This window comes from Xiphias gladius, chromosome 3 (genome assembly GCF_016859285.1).
Source record: "Xiphias gladius isolate SHS-SW01 ecotype Sanya breed wild chromosome 3, ASM1685928v1, whole genome shotgun sequence".
NCBI lineage: Eukaryota > Metazoa > Chordata > Actinopteri > Istiophoriformes > Xiphiidae > Xiphias > Xiphias gladius.
The window spans coordinates 21,799,552-21,815,047 of NC_053402.1; the positions used below are offsets into that span (position 1 = coordinate 21,799,552).

A 15,496-nucleotide genomic window follows, 5' to 3' on the forward strand; every position below is an offset into this window, starting at 1 on the left:
TGCACATTAATACTCACATCCCTCAGATTTGTCGTCCCCCACTTTGCAGAGCAGGGTTCCTGCTAAAAAATGTAGAAGGTTTGCGTTCGGTTTAGTTCGGGAATATGTCAGTCAGTCTCAGTTGCATGTAATAATCAAGAAAAATCATGAAGCCCTCTCAGCAGTCTCCCAGCTGTCTCATCGCGTCGCGGTGGAGGCTGCATCAAAACCTTTCCTCTCAGATTTGAGGGTAAACTGCACCTCCGCCCTCAACTGTGCATCTCGGCAAGGCATCACTTTAATCCGAAGCTTCTGTGAGCAGGTAATGTTTTTTTTTTTTTTTTAACCCTTATTAGCGTCACTGCACTTGTGATTCTGACATTATGGTGACACATGGACAACCCATCGCCCGAATCTGCCCTCGTTTGTTGACACCTGTAGCCAGGGGTACAGCGGACCGAACTACATACAGTCACAACACGCATTGTTCCGACACTGAGATATAATCTCAGAAAAGAGCTCATAAACGTCACAGCGTCTTTCCCTTCATGTTGCCCTCTGCAGTCGTTTAAACCCACAAATGTCACAGGAGACACCTCCCACTTCCACCTTCATTTGAAACTCTCACTTCCGCCATGTCGTTTTGTGATCTACTTTAACCTACTGTCTTCTCTAAGTCCTCATTCTTGTGGCAGGGTGTTTGGTGCGCTGCCCGGAACTCCTTGAGCTGAATTGCCTCGACGCGACCCCCAGGTAGGCCTGCAACATCCGTCTGCACTTTGTTCTGACTGATCGTTCACACCTGCAAGACATCTCTGAAGAAATAATTTTATTTTTAATAGATACATTTATTATATAACAGGTAAAGAACAGAATGTCATTGACTTTTTTTGGCGTTTTTGTTCCACATGGCCTGAGTTTCTCCTATTTCAAGTTAGTGAATTGTTTCTAACTTATTACAACGCAGTGTTTTTCCTCACAACAGAGAGAGACAGTGATAGGGTGAGATTATTGACATGCATTGAGGCTCTTGATAAAATTACAGCCCACTCTATAAAGGATTATTAAATTAGGCGCAGAGCAGCCGGAGAAGTCTTGTGATGCACTTGCAGCAAAACTGTTGTAGGCTTCTGAGTCTGAGTTTAGGCGCGGCTGCAGATTTCAGGAAGTAAAATCTACAAATGGAGGTAAAGCAAAACATATTCAGTGTTTTTGATTGGTGGGAAAGTTGCTAAATGGTGCATGGTTTGCTCATTTTGCAGCTGGTACTGAATGAACGTCTGAACGATTTGATCTCGTAACTCATTCAGGTTTGATTACTGCTTTGACAGAGGATGCATTCATTGTACGTGTTTTAACTTTCATGTTAAAATACATATTTTAAAGTGTGTATACCCGTGGGAAAAATCAATCAAAGCACGAGTGTGTGAATGATAAATTAGGCAGGAGCGAAAGCTTGGTGGTTTTGTTGCTCACTCTAAAGGATGTGGTGTAACTGTAGCTTTGGGTAATTTATCAAACTTTTGACGAACACAGCATGTGCAGTCAACTGGTGACAAATAGCAGCGTTTTTTGTGTGTCATCTTCGTACTGTGGTCTTGTGCACTTGTCTTCAGCATGCACATTTATTTAAGTAGCACGCAGAATCCCAAATTAAAGAGAGAGAAGGGGATAGAGTGCCAGTTACAGACAGACTAGGGGAAGTAGTTGTGAAAGCTTTAGCTTCCTCTTTTTTTTTTTTCAGATGTTCCGTGTCTTTTCTTTCAGCTGTGTCGTCAGCTTTGTGTCTGCCAGTTTATTTCTACATAAAAAAAATCAAAAAGCATAAACAGAAAGGGACATTGGAGGAACTACTACAGGTCACCATTTTTTAAGGTAGTCTTATTATGCACATTCAAAAGATGACGGTCGGTTATGTCTCTTTGCAATGCTGGACACTATTTCACGTTTTACCACAGCCTGTCTGAAACACGTGCGATTCTGCCTTTTCATTCTGACGTTGTCCTCACATCGATTGCTATATTTCTCAGTTCACCATGTCCAGGAAGGTTGTGAGGACCAGTAAGTTCCGTCACGTCTTTGGCCAGGCTGTGAAAGCTGACCAGTGCTACGATGACATCCGAATCTCCCAGATGACCTGGGACAGCAACTTCTGCTCTGTTAACCCCAAGTTTGTGGCCATGATTGTGGACGCCAGTGGTGGAGGAGCCTTCATGGTGCTGCCCCTGAGCAAGGTGGGTCACAGGAAACACCCTGGTTACATTGGCACAAAGAAGAAAAATATCTCTGCCGCTTGGCTCAATGTGTCCTTTGACTTCTCACAATACCATTTTTGGATATGTCGATCGTTTCAGATGCAAGATGGTGCTTCTTTTTTTTTTAACACCACGCTTACACTTGAAAATTTGAATACTGACAGTCACCATCATATATTCAGCTGAATAAGGAAGTTTGATGCCGACTTTGAGTCTTTCTACACGTCACTCGCTCTGCTGTTGAGAAGTTTTCACCATATTAGGAGTTTGTTGTCAGCTCAGTCAGGGCAGGATGTGGCCTCAACCCGGTTACTCTGCTGTCACTTTATGAAGTACGTGAGTTGGCTGGCAACCTCTTCATTGCATTTTATGTACCTGAAAGAGTGGGAAACTGCAACCCTCGCGGCCTTGTCCACGGTCATCTGAACATCTGAGTTTGTCAAAATATGTGAACTAAAACAAGCTTCTCTCAAGATCACCTGCACGTCCTCACAGGCTCGTGAATTTGATCTATTTAGGGGATCTGCAGGTAAAAACCGTGGAAATTCAGTTCCCTACAAATGACCTTAGAAGGCCTTACAAAGTCTCCAACTTCATTTACAAAAGTATTACTTTAATTAATATATATATTAATAACTAGTATCTATATGAATAATAATTAATTATTTATATTTTTATATGTTCCTGGGAAGTTTGAAGAAAAATGTGATATACTAATAAATATCTCTAGGCCTCGTATCATACTTTCATACTATGGCTGGTATTAAATTATTTTCAAGGGAAAAAGGGAGTCAACAAATCAGTAGGTGTAAAATTGCAGAGAAATCTACCTTGAAAACATGGAAAGTCTTCCTGTCGTGAGATAAATATTGGTGCTACCAGAGTTAATAAGCCAGATTCAGAATCTCAGATGCAACTGATACAGTATGCTAGAAAATGTTTATTCAGACTTTTTAAATCAAAGAGACGCAGCAGAAAAATAATTGTCATGATGCCCTGAGTCAGGCGTGATGCCTACCCAGATCGGGCCACAGGAGAACCAAAGGAACCATGGGATTTCGCTTTCATGCTCCTCTGTAACCCGGTTACTGGCCATTAGGAGTAATTGGTGGCATAGCTGTGGAATTTGTATCAGCTGACTATCAACTTCCTCCTCCCACGTAGGCTGGATCGTCATGTTTTTCTTTTTTACCTTCATCCATCACAAATGTGTGTTAACTTTGCAGTTTCTTTGCTTTAGCCGACCTGCTATCATTCTTTTCATTCTTTACACTCTGTACCTGCCTTGTTTGTGTGTACTGTATGTCCGAGTTCTGGTTTTTGAGAGTGGTGTTCAATGTCCTCCTTGCTGGTCCTCTCTCCGCAGACGGGGCGTATTGACATGTCCTACCCCACTGTGTGTGGCCACACAGGTCCGGTCCTGGACATTGAGTTTTGTCCTCACAATGACAACATCATTGCCAGTGGCTCCGAGGACTGCAGTATCATGGTAAGGCATTACAATATTGCAACAGCAAACATGACTTGATATTTTGATATGATCTTTGAAGCATTTTAAACTTCACTCAAGCTTGACAAAACATATTCTTGGTGTTGTAACGTGATGTGTAAGTTCCACGTCTGGATATCTCTGTCGGTAAATAGATCTGGGAGATCCCGGATTGCGGGCTGACCTCCTCTCTCACAGATCCTGTTGTCAAGCTGGAAGGCCACTCCAAACGTGTTGGCATCCTGAGCTGGCACCCCACCGCCCACAACGTGCTGATGAGTGCAGGTACTTCCCACATTTCCACTCCGTGAGCCTGCCAAAAACGCAGCCACAGCTTACGGGGAGCTCCTGTGCAGAAATGTAGCGTGTATATTCGAGCAACCGCGGTGGGAATAATGTACGATATCTCACAGATGCTTTGTTGAGCGAGACTCGCACCTTCGTTGAACAGGAAGTTCTCGGTGCCTCCACCCACCTTCTTCACTCTGATCTGTGCTCAGAGTGAAGAAGGTGGGTGACACTGACTTAAATTCACAGCACTGAAAACGACTCCCTGGACCTCTAAGTCTGTCTGTGTTAGACACTAGACCCATGCTAAAATAATACTGCTACGAGCTGAGGGCTGCGATAACATAATGATATTAATACAAATATTTTCGACAATGTTCACATAGAAAATATGCATATAACAAACATACAACAAAACTTAATCTCCTTAATTTGAACTACAGAATTTTGTATTCAGTAACAGGTTATGATCATTCCATCATGATGCATTTCCACTGAACGTAGATAGAAAACAGTATTGAATTATCTTTCTCAAACCGCTGCTAATATACAGTACAAACATTTGATTTATTAAGTCTCTGGCAAATCTTAATGTGGGAAATTATATGTGAGATGTTTTTTTCCCCCAAAGCCAGTCAAACAGTGTATCCAGCGCTGTCAAGACTTTTTCACGAGATTTGTCTTTGTAAGGGGCCGGTATGTGGTGCTTCTTTCTTTTCCCGATCCCTGCTGCTCTGTTTGTTCCAAAGACACTGGAAATGTGAAAACACGTCAACCCCGTGTGAACCTGGGAGCTTTTCCCGAGAAAGCACACATAAACTCTAAACTTTGAGGAAAGTAAATTTGAGAGCTTTCATCAGTTGTCTACAGTTTTTGAAAACTAAGGCAGAATTTTACCTGCCATGCATTTGACTTGGACTTATACTGTAAATAAATGGGCTTCTAATGACCCCGCTCCGAAGCCCTTTGCCGCTCTTTCCATCACCACTATTGCCACTGTTTTTTTTCCATGCAGGCTGTGATAACGTGGTGATCCTGTGGAACGTGGCCTGTGGGGAGGCGGTGATAAGGATTGACAACATACACACTGACCTCATCTACAGCGCCTGCTGGAACAGGGACGGCTCCAGGATTCTCACCTCCTGCAAGGACAAGACCCTGCGGGTGCTGGACCCACGCAAGGGCACCGTCCTCATTGTACGTTTCCTCCTTTTGCTGTCTTTCACCGTGACTCCGCTGTGTCACCAGTGTCACTGTAGGTCGTCTGTGGTGACATTTAACTGCCATAATGATTAGAGCTTGAGGCTTCAGAGGTCAGAAATAATGAAAAATACCCATCACCATTTCCCACCATCGCCTTTTTTTTGTCTGACCATTAAAGATATTCAGTGTACTAAAATGTAAGACAAGAAAAGGCAACAAATTCTCTAATTTCAGTGGCTGGAAGCAGTAACTGTTTGGACGTGTAGCATTTTTGCTTGAAAAATGACTTAAAAAATGAATTGACCATTATAATAGTTACTGATTGGTTTTCTGTCAGTCGAGTTATATTGTCAGGTTTAATAATGATTTGAAACTTTTAGGTTTTATAGTTTGTGAGTTGGTAGATTAAGTATTTTATTTAAAAAAGTATAAAATAAAACCATTGGGATATAATAATGAATCACGCTGTTGCTGCTAAGGGATGTGTTACTCTTTCTGCTTCTATATGCAGCCATTTTATGAACTTATGAACTTTTTATGAACAGCAGCTCTTGTCAGAGAACTTAAAAAAAAACAAGGAGTAGTGGTGAATTAGCTCTGTCTGTAACGCCTCCCACTCCGCTCTGCCTCACACACCAACAGGAGAAGGACAAGCCTCATGAGGGCTCCAGGCCTGTCAGGGCGGTGTTCTTGTCCGACGGGAAGATCCTCAGTACCGGCTTCAGTCGCATGAGTGAGAGGCAGGTGGCACTGTGGGATCCGGTGAGTGTCAATGGCCGGCATGTTCAAGTCTATGAAGACTTCTCTCTCTTGCAGTCACAGGCTAAAAACCTCTTTATTAACTAAATGTTACTTAGATTCATAATCATTATTCTTATCCCTTAAGCCCATGAAAACATGTTTTCTAAATCTCAGTATTTCTCTACAACATTCATTATTAACTATGCAGCGAGCAAAGTTACTGTTTGGAAACAAATATAGTTAGGAATTGTTTATTAAAAGTCTAAAACCCATAAAACTCAGTAAACGTGCTCCTGCAGGACTGTGTGGGTGTGTTCTTTGACTTATAGCGGCTTTGCAACATGAGCAACAACTGCCACAACTGTCCTCGCGTTTTGATTCAAGCATTGCTAAATTCTGATTGGAGCCCAGAAAAGTCATCAAAACAAAACTGAAGGAAAACTCCCCAGCAAAACAACCCCTCCAGAAATGTCTTAAGACATGTAAAAATACTCTGCTTTGAATAAGAATTTGTGTCTGATATTTTTTTTCTACAAAAAAAAAGTTCAGTGACCTTGTTAAGAATTTGTAAAGTTACACAAAGTCCTACTCCTGCATTAAACATTCAGAATCTAGGAACAAAATGACTTAAAAAATTAAACTTTAAACTTAAACCTTAAACTTAAAAACTTTCAAATTAAACTTTAAAGTTAAACTTTTTAACTACTGAACACAGGACATCTGAAGTAGTGATGTGACAAAACCCCGATCGTCCATGCTACACTTCATAAATTCAGCTTGAAGGTGAGCACAGAGGTACTCTCTCCCTTCAGCGGGTGAATGCGAACGACAGACTTCTAGTGTCAAACTCTGCACGTACATCATTCTGCACGGTGAAGCTCAAACATCCAAGTGATTGTTATTTGTTACTAGAGTTACGTAGTGTATATACAACACTACTGTTTCGCAACGGCCATGTTACGGCATTAAGGGCGGTGTGGCTCTGAAATATCCCGCATCAAGATCGGTTAAATAAATCCTTGGCTTAGCTGCAGGCTGCCCTTTTTTTACTGAGGATATTACATCGGAAACAATGAGATTTCTAATTCTGTGTTTCTGAATCTCTTTTAACAGAACAACTTTGGAGAGCCGCTGACACTGCAGGAACTGGACACCAGTAGTGGCGTCCTTCTGCCATTTTATGATCCAGACACTGGCATTGTCTACCTCTGCGGCAAGGTTGGCTTCGGGCCTTGAAATAATGCTCTTTCTGTGTCTGTCCCATCCACACGGCCACATGCAGCTGACCTGGTTGTCACATCTTTGTCACAGGGGGACAGCAGTATCCGTTACTTTGAGGTGACAGATGAAGCTCCTTTTGTCCACTACCTCTCCATGTACAGCAGCAAGGAGAGCCAGAAGGGAATGGGATACATGCCCAAGAGGGGCCTGGAGGTCAACAAATGTGAAATTGCCAGGTAGTGACATTTGTACCTTTTATAAAACCAGAAAATAGGTCAGTGTTTTTAGACGTACTAGCAGGGTGGCTCTAGTTGGCTGGTTGGACCACCACTTTGGTCCAGTCTGAAATATCTCAACAGCCACTGGATGAATTGCCATGAGAGTGTGTACAGACTGTCATGGTCCCCAGTGGAGGAATCCTTATGACTTTGGAGATCCCCCTTACTTTTCTATTGTCCGACCTGATGATTTGATGATTTCTTGACTCTTGATCTCTTAACAAATTTTGAATTTGCCCATTACTTTGGTTTATGACCAAATACCTGCGAAACTAATCAGGCAAAACTAGGCTGACTCCCTTCAGCCTCAGCTGTACTTTGCGTTTAGTGCTAATTAGCAAACGCTAGCATGCTTACACACTAAACTATGATGGTAAAACATGGTACACGTTATATCTGCTTAACATCAGCATGTTAGCATTGTCTTTTTGAGCGTTTTACAATGCTGACGTTACCATTTAGTTCAAAGCACTGCTGTGTCAAAGTACAGGCTCACAGAGCTGCTAGCATGGCTGGAGACTCTTAGTCTTGTTTACAGTGTTTGACGTATTTAGGGTCAAATTAGTCCACTCCCTCCTAAGCTGGCCCGATGCGAACCACCTCAACATATGAACAAATATTTCTACCTTCAGGTTCTACAAACTCCATGAGAGGAAATGCGAGCCCATAGTCATGACGGTGCCACGAAAGGTAAAGTTTTACCAAAGTAAAGCGTATTTTTATCAGAGTTTGTGGGTTTAGGTTCATTCTTGCATTTCTGTCTTTAACCCCCCCTTTCCTTCCCTGCCTGTGTAGTCCGATCTGTTCCAGGAGGATCTGTACCCGGACACCATCGGTCCTGAGCCCTCGGTCCAAGCTGATGAGTGGTTTCAAGGAAAGAATGGCGAGCCTGTTCTGATATCTCTAAAGGATGGGTTCGTAGCAACCACCAAAGCCAAGGAGTTCAAAGTTCACAAGAGTCTCCTGAAGACCACATCTGCTTCTGCTGGTAGTCAACAGGACAACAGTGGGGTGAGACATTTAAAACCAAATTCTATCTTAAAATCAGGTTTAAACTATTTTCATACTATTTTTCAATACTTCTTCTACCATTGATTAGCTGGAAGTCTCTTTAATTTTAGTTGGTTTTGACTCAGGAAAATCCTCCAACAATTGTGTCCTTGGCTTGAAAATTAGCACCACAACTGTAACCTTGACAGCAAATTAGGAATTCTATAACATGTTTATAATCAGGCTCCATCACACCGTAACCCTGCATCTGTCTCCTGTCTCAGGAGGTTCAGTCCTTGAGGAAGGAGGTGAAGGATCTCAAAGCAGCGATAGAGGAGCTGACCAAGCGTGTGAGTGAGCTGGAGAGCAAACATTAAACTAGAGAAGTTTGCTAAACAAGAAAAATCAATCAAGAGCTGAAGTCAAGAGAGAAGCAAAGGAGCGACGAAAGACAATGAGAGCGAGAGAGCTTTTGTTAAGTTCTGTGTGCAGTGACACGACGGGAGAGATTAACGCAACAGGTGTTATTGAAGCTTAAAGCTTGAATTTGTTCATTTGGTTCAATCAATTTTAAAAATTCCTATTTTAATATATGATTTTAGTCTGAATTAAAGTCTTCTGTATTTCGAAAATACATTTTTGACTTTTTTTTTGTTTTGAACCAGCACCTGAAACACACACGGAAACACACATTTGAATGAAACCAACTTTTAATATTTTTGTACTCGTCATAATACAAAATGAGGAACACAACAAAATGAGCAAATGAGCAACAGCATTTTTTTTTTTAATAAAATGCTCTGAAATGTTATGTGGACATTTGAGAATGGGTCATCAACGAAGTGCACACAGATGCTCCCTGAGGCCTCTACTGAGGTGCCTTTGGTTAAAGACTATTTTAACAGCTTTTCCTGACTGTGTATAAAAAAAAAACTTAAGAGATGAATGAGGAACAGACAAGTGCAGACATACAACAGAGGCAAAATGGTTATTTTAGCTTTAAATGTTGAGCTCAAGGTTTAGATTATCAGATCATTTTTCTTCTCAAAAATATATTTTTGAAATTTATATAATCTTGAATTTTTACTTTATGCTTGTGTGGGTCTTTTAAAGACAATTTTGAGGTCAGAAAAGAAAAACAAGGAGAATGCAACAGTTTTGTGGCTAGAATATCATAGATGATTCTGTATATGTCAAATCAGCAACCCAAATAAAACCTTTTTAATCCTAAGATTGCACAGCGTTGTAAGTTTGATCTGTAATTTAAAGCCTGTACACCATTTACGTTCACACATCTTATGCATGACCCAGGACCTAATGTAAAACAGCTGCAAAAACTGAAAAATCACCAGCATAGCTTTGAATTTGAAAGAAAAAACTGGAGCCAGTTATTATCAGGATTCACTATTTACAGAGGCTTTTTCTTTTTTTTTCCAAAACAACCCCTAGTGTGGTTCCCAATCTCTCACCAATTAAATCACCCTCCCATCCTTTCCCCTTAAAATCCACCCCTTTTCATAAAGGCACTACACGTAGTTTTTGTTAGGGGCAGAGGCGCTGTTGCTGTAGTACTTGGCGGTTCCCCCTGAGCTGCCGGAGTTGGGCCTGCTGAAGCAGCAGAGCAGACCTCCACCCAGAAGGAGCAGCACGCCGGCCCCCCAGCCCACAAAGATACACGCTCCCAGCTCCCTCTTCTGGGAGGAAGCCACCAGGGGATTGTTGAAGTTTCGCACAACAATGTGTGCAGACCAGCTGACGGGGATGATCACCAGGAGGCCGGCCAGCAGCAGGCCCACCCCGGCCACCAGGCTGATCTTGGGCTTGGCGTCTTCGTTCTCCACGCAGGTGGTGAAGTCGGCCCCGCAGAACAGGATGAGGAGGCTGAGGCAGCTGAGCATGCAGCTGATGATGGTCATGGCACGGGCGGCCTGCAGGTCAGAGGACAACACCAGCAGGGATTCGTAGTTCTTGCACTGCTGCTGGCCAGTACTCTGCACCACGCAGGTCATCCACAGGCCCTCCTGACTGCTCTACTCACACACAGGCAGACAGAAAGGGACTATCAGTCATTTCATCTATCATCCAACTTGTGTATTAACTTGTGTATTTCCATTTAATCTTACTTTATACTTCTACTCCACGACAGTTCAGAGGAACATATTGTACTTTCTCCTACACTTAATTTACCTGACACCTTTACAAAGTCAGATTCACAAAACATATAATGACCTTATAGGATATGATGCACTGTTATAGTTAAACTACCCAACAGTATATTTAATGCTTAAAATCTGCTCCACCTCGAAAAACCATAACAATAAAATACCAGTTTCGCAATAATGGATCAGTGATAATAATCTAATGACATAATACATAATAGTATGACACTCACAGGGGGAGTACTTTGACTTTTCATACTTAAAGTACATTTTGCTAATAATACTTATAATATTTTTACTTAAGTGACACAATGCAGGACTGTTACTTTTATTGGAGTATTTCTGTATTGCAGTATTAGTACCTTTACTTGAGCAAATGTTCTGAGTACTTCAATAATGATAGTAAACTTTCATTCGGTCTTAATGGAATGTTAATAAATTCAATGTGGTTACGCCTACGAAATTGGAAACCTTAAAAAGAATCACCACAACGTATAGTAGTGAATTTTTTGTAAAAGAGCAAACTAGTGGGTAACTGTACAGACTGTGGTTGATGACCACTGTAAAGCATTAAAGCCCATGAATGTAATTCTTTGACATAGGACTTATATATATATATATATATGTAGCATTTCCTTATGCAGTACAATATAATGACGGAAAATTAATATTTTGTTCGATAAGTAACTGATGGTACTTGGGATTATAGGATGTGTTCACAAACGTTATTAATGGAAGCATTTCTTTAACAGCATCGAAAATAATAAACTGCTGTACTGTGTTGTGTAGTTTAAGTGCCCATATTAAAAGGCCTGTCGTTAAATTTAAGGAGTGACGGCGGGTTTCGGTCCCGTGTTGTAAAATTTGGTGACGAGGATGAATATACTGTACTTTCGGAAAAGTCTCACGTCTTTCTTCCCAGTCATTACCATTCATAACGAGAGGCTGTCCAAGTTTTTTTTTCTTTACCTGTGCAGTCACAATGTTGGATCCTGTGAAAGAGGAGACCTTCCAGCGAGGGACAACGCAGCATACGATGGCCCCGATCAGGCCGAGGACCCCGAGGGCCACACATACGATCTGAGCTCCAACAGATCCCATTCTGGAAAAGACAAGCCGGAGAGAAAAAACACAGAGGTATGAGGGGAGATCATTAGGGCTGTTGTCTTTACATTTTCTGCTGCTTTCAGCTAAATCATTATGTAACTGTTTCTTTTTTGCAAGCGTCTTTTTCTTTCCACAACTTCTCCCAGCCATCTGAGGAGGGTGGATCCCTTTTTAATTGCCTCTCCCAAGATCCCAAGATGTTTATTTATTTGTTTTTGCTTCATTGCTCATTTATGACTAACTAAGTCTTTTTTAAATCCGGCTTTTAATTCCTAGTATTTCTATCACTCGCTCCCCTGGTTACAGAGGAACAGTTGTTGATTCCCTTCCACTGATTCAGGATGTTAGGGCTATTCATCTGCTGTTACTGTTGATCTTTTTTTTGTTATCGCATAGCTGAACACACACCCAGACAAACACCAGTTCTCTCTGACAGGCCTTCACAGGATAATGTCACTTAGGGCTACATTTTTAGAGCAAATTCATGTCCTGACAGGCCCCGGCCTCCCGGATCTCCGCCCAGGACTGGCTGATCCGCTCCCTCACATCTTCTTTCTTTGAAAATCTCTGCCTTACTCGCTTATTTTAGAGTCACTTTATGATTCATCTTCATTCAGGCGAAAATTAATGTTTGTGTTAAATACAAAAAACTAGAAGGAAATCTGAGGAATAAAAAGACTTCTTTGAATGAAAAGCGATGCAGTTTGATTACTTTTGATCGCATCAGAAGAACTTTAATTAATTAAAGATATCCAATTAAATGTTTTAATAGTTTAATTGCAGTTGCTTCATTTTTGATAAATGTTATGTTTTGATATTGGAAAAATGAAAACAAAAATTAAAAAATTATAAAACATTAAAGAAACATTGAATTCAAGTACCAGAAAAAAAAAGCACCTGTTAAATTTCAAGCTAAACAGATGAAACATGCTAATTTTTTGTTTTATAAGGGAAATAATCTTCTTTTATGCAACAAATCCCTTTCGTTTGTTCTTCGCCCATACAGACAATCCAAATAATCCTTTCCCACCTGAAAACACCCAGTGGAGAACATTTTGGTGCATTTAAAAAAAAACCCAAAATAAATGTCAACCAAACAAAATGTCTCATATCATACCCACAGATCACCATTAAACCAAGTCTGGAACAGCAGGGTAACTTGTGCTGGATTTAGACCGGGACAAAAATATCTTACTTTTAAGCATATGTGACCCGCCCCAGATCAAAACTTTTAGAGCAGATTAAAAACTGAAAACTAATCTGATGTGGGTCACTGGATTTAAAATCAGATCTTTTTCTTTTCCTTATTGTTCCATCATTTTATCCTCAACATTACCGACAGTTTTAATGTTAATATCCACTCGTGGATTTTTTTTCTAATTAGGTGATGCATGTGAAGTCCTATCAAAACCACCCTTAAAACAGGGACACAGACCAACAGTTTCTTTTAAAAGAAGAAGAAAAAAAGCCTTTCATACCTTTTTTTTCTCTTCCATTCTCACAGCTGTTTGTTTGTACTTTTTATGAAAGGTATTCAACTAATCCTCAAACAATCCTTTCATCCTCTGTCATTTCAAGCTCTTGCAGAATCACATCTCTTTTCAGAGCTCAGGCTGTCCGTTTGAATAAAACGTGGATGATAAAGGGATGCCTACCTTTTATTCTGTGTCCTGTGAACCTGATGTGAAAATTGAAAAAATAGGTGCTGTGTCTCTTGAGGTTCTTTTCTTCCTTTCTTCCTGCCTGTGCGTTGTTCAGAAGATGCTGTTTTCTAATGTATAAGACTTGTGCGTAAGAAGATCGGGTATTTGTGGCGGACTCTGAGGTGTAGGGTGGGGCCAAGCTCCAACTGGGGAGTACATGGGAGGGAAGAACCTCAAGACCAGACTGGACATGTCTTGTGCATATGTTTCCCTCTCTTTTTCCACCTTAGATCTGCTTGCTTAGTGAACCTCAGAGTCTCAAGGAAAATAAAAAAAAAAAAAAGGTTGTGATGTCTTAGAATCGGCAGTTTTTGAACAAACCTGATCAAAAACCATGCACGGATACAATTGTTGTATTTACACTGCTGCTGCTGATGATGTTGATCATGATGCAGAGTGAATCATTTTGGTTGTATCCATTACAGGTTGCCAGAAAAAGAAAACGGAGTCACCTGGAACGCTGCCCACTTTCCTCTCTGTGCACACAAATACCACCTACAGGTTTTCTGTACCTGTACATCCTAGATCACCGCCTGCCCCCCCCCAGCTACACCTACCTGTGTCGAAACTGTGATGACGAACGTCAGGAGACTGATTTAGGAAACCGAGACTGAGTGGGTTTAAGCTTTTGCGTAAGATTACAAACACGGTTTCATGGATCATGGGAAGGGGGGGAAAAAATGCGGAAAATGATCGTTGTGAAACTAAATATGTGCAGCTTCTATTGGCACATTCAGACAGAGTGACACATACACGCATAGTTTTGGTTTGAATAATACACTGTATGTACAAATTTAGATCGTAGTTCGGAAGAGGGTTCAGTGGGAGAGAGAGTTTTTTTTTTTTTTCCCTATATGACAAAATCCTATGTGTAGGGCAACGCAAACTAACACATACATTTGAAACTTTACATGGATGTTAACTGAATTCATTTACTTGTAATTCAGTAGGAATTATCCCATTTTCTCAACAATAAGTTAAGGCTTTTTAATGGTTAATGAAACATTTGCTAATGCTTTACAGATCAAAAAAACTTTTAGGTTGCCAGACTGTGGGAAAACCTCCTCCAGCACAACATTTTTCTTGTCTTTCTAGCCATTTAGTTCATTAGTTAGACCTCTCCAATGAACTGGCCACTTATCCTCTGGGAAAGAGCTGCAGGACATCTGGATTAAAATCCACTTTATTAACATGTAGCACTGCAGACGTGATGGCCAGGACTTATTAACATTTATAATTGAATGTGACTAATTAGAGAGGTCATTATAAATGATCAGAAACCCATTACCCTCAATTAATGTCATTCTACCATTAATAACTGCAAACCTGATGAAACGTGAAATCTGAAGTAGTAATTAATGGTTAACCAACATTTGTAACTCTATTATTATACACAGCCGTGTTATTACCCAAACATTTAATTTAAACAGGATGCAATGATGTAGGAGAGTCTCAGTGGGAGTGTGTTATTTTAAAATGTAATAAAAAAACAGCTCTTACCATCAACACTTATTGTTCTCTCTATATTTGTATTATTTTTGCATGCGTATAATTAGCTACTCAAAGCCCTTGTGTAAGTTAGAATTTGGTTATAATATAATAAGTCTGCAGATGTAAATGTTAAGAAGCAGTTTGTAAACGGACTTTGGTCCAGATGTCCTGCAACCCCTTTCCAGAAGGCACGTGGTCATACAGACCATTGGAGCGGTCTTTTCTTAATAATGGCTTATAACTAATTTAAAGCATGTGTAAATGATTCATTAAAATTAATGAAGCCATTAATTACAGTTTAAAACCCGTTGCCTTAAAAGAAAGTGGTGCCAAAGTAATATAGGTTTGAATTGAGCCTATTTAGAGTGTAAACGAAAGCTTGAAACTCTGAGCCTCCTTAAGGTGTTTATTACAGAGCTTTTGTTATTTTTCTGAAAGATTTCCTTTGACTGTAAGGGAATTGCTTTGAGTGTGTCCCCCCTCATGTTGGGAGGGTCACGTGAAATTGTAGCAGAGGGTTTTTCTGTCCAACTTTATCGGCAATAATTGTAACATACATACAAATAGAACAAAACAGGGCAAGGCATATATC

At 40.6% G+C, this 15,496-nt stretch overlaps 2 protein-coding genes across 3 annotated transcripts; one reads left to right on the forward strand and one right to left on the reverse strand.

Annotated features, from left to right (window-relative positions):
* Positions 1-609: 609 nt before the first annotated feature.
* coro1a (coronin, actin binding protein, 1A) lies at positions 610-9,675 on the forward strand. Of its 2 annotated transcripts, none has more exons than XM_040123679.1 (11): positions 610-732; positions 2,010-2,213; positions 3,601-3,723; positions 3,879-4,008; positions 5,027-5,208; positions 5,857-5,976; positions 7,069-7,173; positions 7,267-7,412; positions 8,087-8,144; positions 8,250-8,465; positions 8,729-9,675. In XM_040123679.1, exons 2-11 carry the CDS (start codon positions 2,016-2,018, stop codon positions 8,819-8,821), a joined length of 1,371 nt encoding a protein of 456 aa, XP_039979613.1. In that variant the 5' UTR covers positions 610-732; positions 2,010-2,015; the 3' UTR covers positions 8,822-9,675. The 2 variants fall into 2 exon arrangements, with proteins under 2 accessions (XP_039979613.1, XP_039979614.1); XM_040123680.1 differs by lacking the exon at positions 610-732 and adding an exon at positions 1,723-1,854.
* A 295-nt stretch (positions 9,676-9,970) lies between these two features.
* On the reverse strand, positions 9,971-11,704 carry cldni (claudin i). Its single transcript, XM_040121548.1, has 2 exons — positions 11,573-11,704; positions 9,971-10,474 (listed from the first exon to the last, which is right to left on the reverse strand). Exons 1-2 carry the CDS (start codon positions 11,702-11,704, stop codon positions 9,971-9,973), a joined length of 636 nt encoding a protein of 211 aa, XP_039977482.1.
* Between the last annotated feature and the right edge of the window lie 3,792 nt (positions 11,705-15,496).

Excerpts from the sequence above, each read along its gene's own strand:
- coro1a (XM_040123679.1), top strand. The coding sequence starts at position 2,016 with ATGTCCAGGAAGGTTGTGAGGACCAGTAAGTTCCGTCACGTCTTTGGC. Across the intron at positions 2,214-3,600 it reads TGGTGCTGCCCCTGAGCAAG|ACGGGGCGTATTGACATGTC; the intron begins GTGGGTCACAGG and ends CTCTCTCCGCAG. Across the intron at positions 3,724-3,878 it reads CCGAGGACTGCAGTATCATG|ATCTGGGAGATCCCGGATTG; the intron begins GTAAGGCATTAC and ends GTCGGTAAATAG.
- cldni (XM_040121548.1), bottom strand. The coding sequence starts at position 11,704 with ATGGGATCTGTTGGAGCTCAGATCGTATGTGTGGCCCTCGGGGTCCTC. Across the intron at positions 10,475-11,572 it reads CCAACATTGTGACTGCACAG|AGCAGTCAGGAGGGCCTGTG; the intron begins GTAAAGAAAAAA and ends GTGTGTGAGTAG.